The sequence below is a fragment of the Bison bison genome, unplaced genomic scaffold, assembly GCF_000754665.1.
Source record: "Bison bison bison isolate TAMUID 2011002044 unplaced genomic scaffold, Bison_UMD1.0 scf7180017864503, whole genome shotgun sequence".
Taxonomy (NCBI): domain Eukaryota; kingdom Metazoa; phylum Chordata; class Mammalia; order Artiodactyla; family Bovidae; genus Bison; species Bison bison.
In genome coordinates, this window is record NW_011495061.1 from 2,891,490 (window position 1) to 2,899,822 (window position 8,333).

Here is an 8,333-nt window from a genome sequence, read left to right on the forward strand (position 1 = left end):
GGAGCGCGAGCCCGGGCCTGGGCCCAGCTCGAGGGGGGCGCGGCCATAGAGACCGCCCGCGCTCCGGCTCCCGTCTGTCGGTTTCTCGCAAGTAAATAGATAATAACAGCCCTTCTCTGTGGCTCAGAGCCTTCTTCTGCATGTTCCGTGATTTTCAGAAATTATCTCCTGTGGAAGGATAGTTGCTAGTTTGAAGAGAAGTTTTTCTTCTGATCACTTCCAAACATAGGCACCTGTTAAAAACAGGAATTTAAGCTAACCTCTTAAATGCTGTAAATAATATAACTGGCAGTTATCGGACAGGAAGACTTTTGCACGCGTGAGGGGTGGGGGTGGGGTGCTGCCACGTGCATTCAGGGCAATGGCTCTTATGTAACACTAAGTCAAGTTTCCTGCCTTTTTTGTTTTTGTTTTTTTCTTCATAGATTCCCTTAGCCCAGTCGGAGGCATTCCTCACAGACCTCCTGGACAAAGTGTGCGAGCGGATGAATGACTACAGACTCGAAGAAGACCCCGTGACGAAGGAGAAGACTTTCAAGAGATTTGCTCCGAGGAAAGGAGACAAAATATACAAAGAATTTAAAAAATTCTATTTTTATTCAGATGCTTACAGACCGTTGAAATTCGCGGTAAGCTCTTTTTCCGCAGAGGAATTCTATGCTCCGTGAACGTGTTTTTGGTACTTTAAAGGAATTTCTTGCTGTTTGGGATTTTGTTGAGTTTCCAGACAGGCCCATTAAAATGTTGTCTGTTAGCGTTGCTGTTCTGCTGCTTTCTCGGTGTTAACCAGGCGCTCAGTGACTTGCCTTTCGCACACTGGGTGGCCGTGGTATTTTCATCTCGTGGAGACCCTTAAGTGATATTTTCCAGAAAGTGTGTTACAAGTCCCGGTGACTTGCAGGCACCGTTTGCAGGTCGCTTTGCTCCCGGGGAAGGTGGGGAAGGCGACTCAGTCGGTCCCATGGGCGGGCAGCTCTCATACAGGCTCCCGTGTCAGGCATCAGGGGCTGTGGTTCTGAGATTAAAACCTAAATGAAATGAGTGCTGTTTTCAAATACGGATAGCCACTCGATGGAGGGAGAGTGACGCACATCACTTTTTTCTCCTCGGGCTTCACAGAAGAGGGAGAATTCTTTCTCCTCTGGAGTTAATTCAACTACTTTAGCACAGACTCGGTTAAACAAAGGCTTAGGTATGATCGTGGGCCTTGTGGCACATTTCCTCCCTTCATGATGTTTATTTTACTTTAACGGTGGCCTCTGACTCAGAATGTGCCTACCAAATATATGGCAAGAGATTTCACTTTACTTATGCTGTTGAGTCAGACCCAGTGATGGGAAAGCCTGTTTAAGAAATGTCTGTGATTCACGCGGTGGCCAAAATGTCAGACATGCCGACCCCCTGATAGAAGGGCTGCAGCTGACTTTGGAAGATTTCGTTTTAATTAAAAAGCCAAGGCAATAATTCAGGGCTGAAGATACTGTAGCAGGGGGACTGCAGAGAGGAAGTGTGCTTATATTTCACAGGCCTTCCATAAGCACGTGATAGTGGAAGGTAAATATTTTTAAATGCCGTTTAAAATTTTTTTGAGTCTCACTTAATGAACTTGGAAAATGAGTTCCAAGTCTCCAGTGAACACCGTTTAGCATTACGGTTCCTAAGAGTGTAAGCTTGTGTTTCCCCAAGGCAGACACATACTCCAGTCAGAATTTAAGGGTTTCAGAAGCATGGCTACATTTGAGCACCCTCTTTTCAGAAATGTCAGATTTAGGGGCAGAGGGTGGGGGGAGCGAAGTGAATTTATAGATGGATCTCTAACTGTTAGAAAAGAAAGTTTCCCGAGTGACTGACAAGCCGTTATCCGGAGTGCAAAGGAAGATGCGTTTGTGTTTTCATTGCTGAGAAAGCTTAATTGTTTTCACATTTCAGATCCTGCTTTAGAACCGCAAAATGGATTGTTATGTTAAATATAAAGGAAACTGGTTTAACCATTTAAAGGAGCCATGTTCTTTAAAGTTTCCAAAAAAAAAAACAAACAAAATAACAACAACAAAAACCCACCAAAAAAGTGAACACTTTTCAGCTCCATAAGTAGGAGCGCCCGCAATCCTGTTCCTTGAATTCCATTCCAGTTTGAGGAAGAGGAACAAATAAGAAGAACCATTTTCCTGCCTTACCCTCGTCTTTCAACATGACTAATCAGCCAGCTGCAATTAGCATTCTAGGGAGAGGGTTAATCCGATGCAATGATGTCTTAAACCAAAAGGGCTAATAAAAATGGCCCACCTTGATAACATGATGTTTTTAGCTAATAAAACGATGACAAGCCCTTCCTAGCAAGGTGTCCTGTGAGCGCACATCTACCCACGTCTGTTGTTGTTCTGTTCCTGCAGTGTGAGACTATAATAGAAGAGTTCGAAGATGAAATACTTTCACTTATCACCCAGGAGGCACACCAGCTCGCTGACACGCTGTGCGGTGAAAAGTCAGGTACTGTGTCTGATGTGGCATGTGCCCTCTCCCAGGCCCACCCCTCTCCCACTCAGCAGCTTTTTTTTATTTTTTTCAAACCGAGCCTCTGTCTCCCTGCCACCGGCCAGCCTCTGCTGAATCAGAGAGGACTCCGTGTGAGTGGAAGCAGACAAGCAAACTGCAGGGCTGCGAGGCCTTGTTGCTTGCACTTCTGCGCCTCGACGTTTTTAAGTGAATTCAAACATGCTTGACTTCCAGCCGGGAAGGAGCAGAGGCTTGGTCAGCCCTGCCGGGATCTGGAGCACTTCTCCTTTTAAACTTGTAGAGCTGGGTTCTCCACCCTGGACCAGGGAAGGATTTCTTAATGACTTGTCTGCTCACCTGCCCCAACAGAGAGTGGGGTCTCTTTAATAAGAAATTTGTAATGTTTTCCTGTTGGTTTATTTGGTGCTGGAATTTTTTTTTTCAAGTTCCTTTCCCCAAATATCTACTTCTTAAAACATTTTTTTTTCTGGTGTGGAAAATAATATTTGATTCGTATGTGTGTACACATACATACACACGACCAGAAGCTAGAAAACAGTACCCAAACATTATTTCCTATATACAGAGTTGAAACACAGGATCACCCTGACCCCCCCTGCTTAAACACAAGCCTTTAGCCTGTGTCATTTTGATACTTTAAAATAGGTTTATAAGGTTGTAGGACAGGTTGCACATTGTTTTCAGATATCTTTGAAAAAGTGAGCGTCATATATGGAGACGATTGAAAGCTGGGGAAATACTTTTATGCAATTATGGAAGCTTCAGATGTTTAGCAGCAATTGTTTATAATAAAATATAATATACCTGCATCCATAGGATCAAATTTAGTGCCAAAGTCCTTAAAATAATAGTTACTGCGATCTGAAGATAAATATTTGTCATTCGAAGTTATTGAAGAAGAAAGTAGTAGATTTCCATTAACATGGCCAAGTTTTCTTACTGAGTAGCTGATGGGGTTGCTCTCTGTTTAAAATCCAGTTTGGTTGGGAGTTTGCAGAGCATGGTGAAATGATATACTCAGGATATAGCCAGGAATTGCAGAGCTTTTCCCACTGATTTTGGATATGTACTGTTGTAAATGGTGAACATCACATAATTGAAGTGAACTTCACATCATCACAGTTTCCCAAAGAAATTGCTTTTGAAGGTTTTCAAGCAATTCAGAGATGAATGTGTCTGTTAGGATGTAAACAAAAACGTGATGAACGAGATTGGGCATGTTTGTTTCTCTGTTTTCCCTCAAAGGGTTTGGGCTTGTCATAATCGTCTTTGCTATGTGAATACCCGCTCAGATATTATGGAAGTCTCTAGAAAGTTTTGCCAACTCTTTATGGCAGGAGTTGCTTCAAATAATAAGATTCTGAGGAAACACTGTTTCCAAGTGCAGCAGTTTGGCTTAATTTCAATTATAGTAACTATGTCTTTTCATTCCTTCCGTATGATTATAATTGGAAATAAAAATTGATATTATCCTAAAGAAAATACAGTATAAAGCGTAAACTTAAGATATGTGCAGTATTACTAGTGTAGAATAAAACACGATCAAGTCATTCTTAACAGTGTCGATTTTTAAAAGACTGATGAAGTGTTTACATTGTAAACGTAAGTATCAGCGCTCCAGACCTATTGCCAAGGCGAGGGAGCCACTCCAGAGGCTTCCCCGCCACATGGCCGCTTCCTAGTGAAGTGGGTGAGCGTCTTCGGGCTGTTTCTCTGTGAGACATACTTACGGGTACTCTAAACAATTTATGGATAAAAACTAGGAATCCATTAATTCTAAAAAGAGGCAAGAGTCCCCGCCCCTCCTAACTGCCCCCCACCCCCCGCATCATTGAAGTAAGTAAACCACATAACAAGGTCAGGGGTTTTCCAAACTTAAAAATTATTGTCAGGAAAAAGCTGAAGTGACACAGTAATGAGAATAATCCTAATTCATGATGCAGCCAACAAAGAAATAGTATGTTTTAACATATCAGGATGGTTTTAGAAATCTGTGTAAAAGGTGAGGCTCTCGTATCATAGAGAAACTCCAGATGCTTTTAATGTATTCTGAAATACAAGTACAGTAAGTTTCCTATGACAGCATGAGGGTCAGCCTATGTTCTGAAAAGATGAGACTTTGTTTTATCCTGTTCTGCCACAGCTTCACTGCGATCCGTCTGCACGTTTAAATGATGCTTTAAAGAGATGACCGTGTGTGTGTGTGCGTGTGTGTGTGTACCGGAGGTTATGAAACTACATTGACCAATACTTTACCTGTATACTATGAACAAACACTACACTGAGGGCTCGTAAATTGTCTACATTGCTTTTAGGGAGATTAATAATCTTTTCAAAGATAGATATTTTTAGAACTAGAAGTTTGGTTGGAAGGTTAATATACTTTATATACACCTTATATATTTGTGTGTGAGAGAGAGAATTTTGCTTTTTTTCTAGGTAAGGTAGACCTTTTCACTTTATTTTTAATAGTTAGCACGGGAGCAGATCAGTGCACATTCACAGACTTCAGCATTTCAGCTTTAGAGGTATAAATGACCTGGGAAATTTCTGTAAGGCATTTAGAGTGTACATCATGGTGATTTGATACGTGCATCCATCTAGTTAATTAACACACGTATGATTGTTTAAAATATAGGAGTCTAAGGCCCACCCCTGTACACAAATAAATGGGGAATAATGGAGAAAACATATGTTAAACTTAAGATGACTATGTTTGGCTTTAAAAATAATACTTCTGTGAGATTTTCATAAATGTGTTACCTTTTCGACGAGTGGGAAGCATGTCAGTGAAGTGCTGTGGGTTTGCAGGTGGGCCTGCAGACACCACTGTAGTCTTATTCAGTGGCGAGAAGAAAAATTATCAAGTGCACTCTGTTTTAGGGGCGTGAGACAGCAGTAGTGGTAATAGGTTATTTCTTACGTATCTCCTTTCTTTCCTAGGCAGAAAATAAGAGTTCATTAGACTTTCCTAGTTGAATGTTTTGTAGCGCATGACCCAGGCTTCTCCAGATTGTCATTTTAATGTCTTGAAGTAAAAATGGTATTTTAAAATCTTAATAAGATACAAGGTCATGATTAAAAAGATGGCTATATTTCACTCAAGGTTAGACATGTCACTCTAGATTATGGATGAATGGATTCTTTGGTTTGTGGAGGTATTCATTAGGAAGAGTGAGTTTATAAATATAAATACATAAATATGTTTTATATACACATCACTTCTGCTTTGGTATCAAATCTTAACATTTAAAAAAACGAGACCAATAAGAATTTGTGACATGAACATTTTGAATGGCTGCCTAAGGAATAAGGTCTCAAGTGTTCTGAAATGGTTAGCCTGCATTTAAAGTAAAAGCATTTTGACCTTTCTGTATAGACTTACAAGCATTAAAGAGGGTAGTAAATTCTGATATTAAAAATAATTACTTTCAAGGGTAATACATGATACAAACCAACACAAAGGCTAGCCTATTTCCTATTTTAAATAAATTATGTAGCTAGAATAATCCATAACCGAGTCTAGAGAGCTGGCATTCATTGCTTCCAGTGGGAGATGTGCTAGGGATCCAAGCCTCTCCGCACCTTGGGTTAAGTGCCCAGCGCACTGATTCCCTGTCTCAAGTTTTCCTTAAATACTCCCATGGCCACAGGCAGGAGGACACAACCCATGGGCTTTGTTTCAAAATGCTCCAGGAAAAAAGGCTGGCAGTGCCATTGGAATAGCAGTGGTTGAGCAGTCTGCAGCAGAATAAACTGCCTTCTTCCCTCTGCAGAATAAACTGCCTTCTTCCCTCTACTTGTCTGTGTTTGAAAATGTCCGTAAGAAAGTTTTTTTTCAATGTGCTTCCACAAGAATGTGCTTTTGCAGAAAGTACTCGACCTATGGGCTGATGTTAAATGTGAGAGTGATGCCATCTAATTTTTTCCCCCAGGTCTGTGTGAAACTCCCACTAACCACACTGAACTCTAGGAACACCCGCGCTGCTAGCAGAGAGGAGTCACGTCACAGCCCCCAAGGTCAATGTCCGCGTTTCTGTCTTCATGTTTCTTCACGAGAAGAAGCGCTGTGTCTCTTTTTCATACTGCAGGGCCTTGTGTTTGATACTTTATTGAATATCCCTTCTTTGGCATCTTGCAAGCCCCACTTCCTCCTCTAGGCATAGTACATGACACAGTTACCCTTGTGGATTTTGGTATTTACAAACAGGCTTGGCAGGAAAGCATCTAGTTTAGTAATAGGACAAACGTGAAGACATTTCATAAATGAAATAAGGATTTAGTAACATGTGCTGCATAATCCATGCACATATAGATAGAAGTATAGTGTCCTGTTTGATAAGGACTTGGTTTGATTTCACAAGTACTTGATTAGTCATGAAATTAAGAAAATGCATTGCCAAGTTCCAGGCTAATTTTCCTGGGCTGTATGGCTATCACCGAAAGAAATGAATTCACTTTATGTCAGGAATGAAATTTAAATTTCTAGAAACCTTAAGTTTAAATACTTTCTAATTCCTAAAATTTAACCAAATGCATAAAAAGCAGTGAACACTTTTATAGTGAACAATTATATTGGCCTTTCTAACACACGCCTTCTGAATTGAAATGATTTAGAAAGTTGATTTATTATTCATGTATTTATTATCATGTATTCTTAAAGGCTGACACCAATAGACACGTTTATTTTGCTGCAGACTCTCCTGTCATGCTTTGTTTTTTAAAGATTTTCACCTAACATTTAGCATGTAGATTTTACTGCTGCTGCTGCTGCTGAGTCGCTTACAGTTGTGTCCGACTCTGTGCGACCCCATAGACGGCAGCCCACCAGGCTCCCCTGTCCCTGGGATTCTCTAGGCAAGAATACTGGAGTGGGTTGCCATTTCCTTCTCCAATGAATGAAAGTGAAAAGTCAAAGTGAAGTCGCTCAGTCGTGTCCGATTCTTCGCGACCCCATGGACTGCAGCCTACCAGGCTCCTATGTCCATGGGGTTTTCCAGGCAAGAGTACTGAAATGGGATGCCATTGCCTTCACCAACTATTGTTCTGTCTATGGATGTTTTTGTAGGTGTGGAGATGGAAGGAAAGGTGGAAACTTACAGAAAATTGCCTTTTGACCACCTTAATAATGGAGTGTAGTAATCTCACTCTTAGAGATTTCATTGTCTTTGGAAATCTAATTTCTTGGAGACTGCACTGTCTCTGTTAAATTTACATTTAGTGGAATAAAACTTTAATTGTTTAAAATGTCAGGGCATGCTTCGCACACACGTTTTAAAGAAGAAATTCTCCTTGTTATTGCTGAGAAATTTACGAAGTGGGTTGATGTTCCGCCTCCAAAAGCAGAAACTAGTTGCCATGTGTTACATGGTTACCTAGAAAGCACATTACTTAAACCGTTCAGCTGACACTTCGGGAGAAAACAATTTGTAAGTTTAGAAAAATTGGCCAACCTGAAGAGAAGGAGGTTTCCTTTCTCCCTTTCCCACCTCAACTTGTGTTAAAAGTCAGGCTTCTGTGTTAACGTCATTCATTCACTGAGAAAGTTTCTGATTTCTTAGCGGATTCAGTAGTGTGTGGAGCCTACATATTATAACCCGATGCGTCTGTACCGCCTGCAGCTGACAACAAATGGAAATGGGATTTAAGAATCATTCGCGTCATTTTTCAGGATGATGGGAAAGCTGCCTTAAAACATGGTGCCTAAAACTTTAGTAAACTCACCTATTCAGGTTTCGTTCACGTATCAGATAATAAGCCATAAATGTTTTCCTACCTTTGACTTCCTTGGTAAACACACTAAACTGTTGCTTCAC

General features: G+C 40.8%; 1 protein-coding gene across 1 annotated transcript; it reads left to right on the plus strand.

Annotated features, from left to right (window-relative positions):
- Window positions 1–19: 19 nt before the first annotated feature.
- Window positions 20–7,327, plus strand: CNPY1 (canopy FGF signaling regulator 1). The gene is made up of 4 exons (XM_010829262.1): window positions 20–91; window positions 426–629; window positions 2,394–2,490; window positions 6,453–7,327. Exons 2-4 carry the CDS (start codon window positions 486–488, stop codon window positions 6,488–6,490), a joined length of 279 nt encoding a protein of 92 aa, XP_010827564.1. The 5' UTR covers window positions 20–91; window positions 426–485; the 3' UTR covers window positions 6,491–7,327.
- The last annotated feature ends 1,006 nt before the right edge of the window (window positions 7,328–8,333 follow it).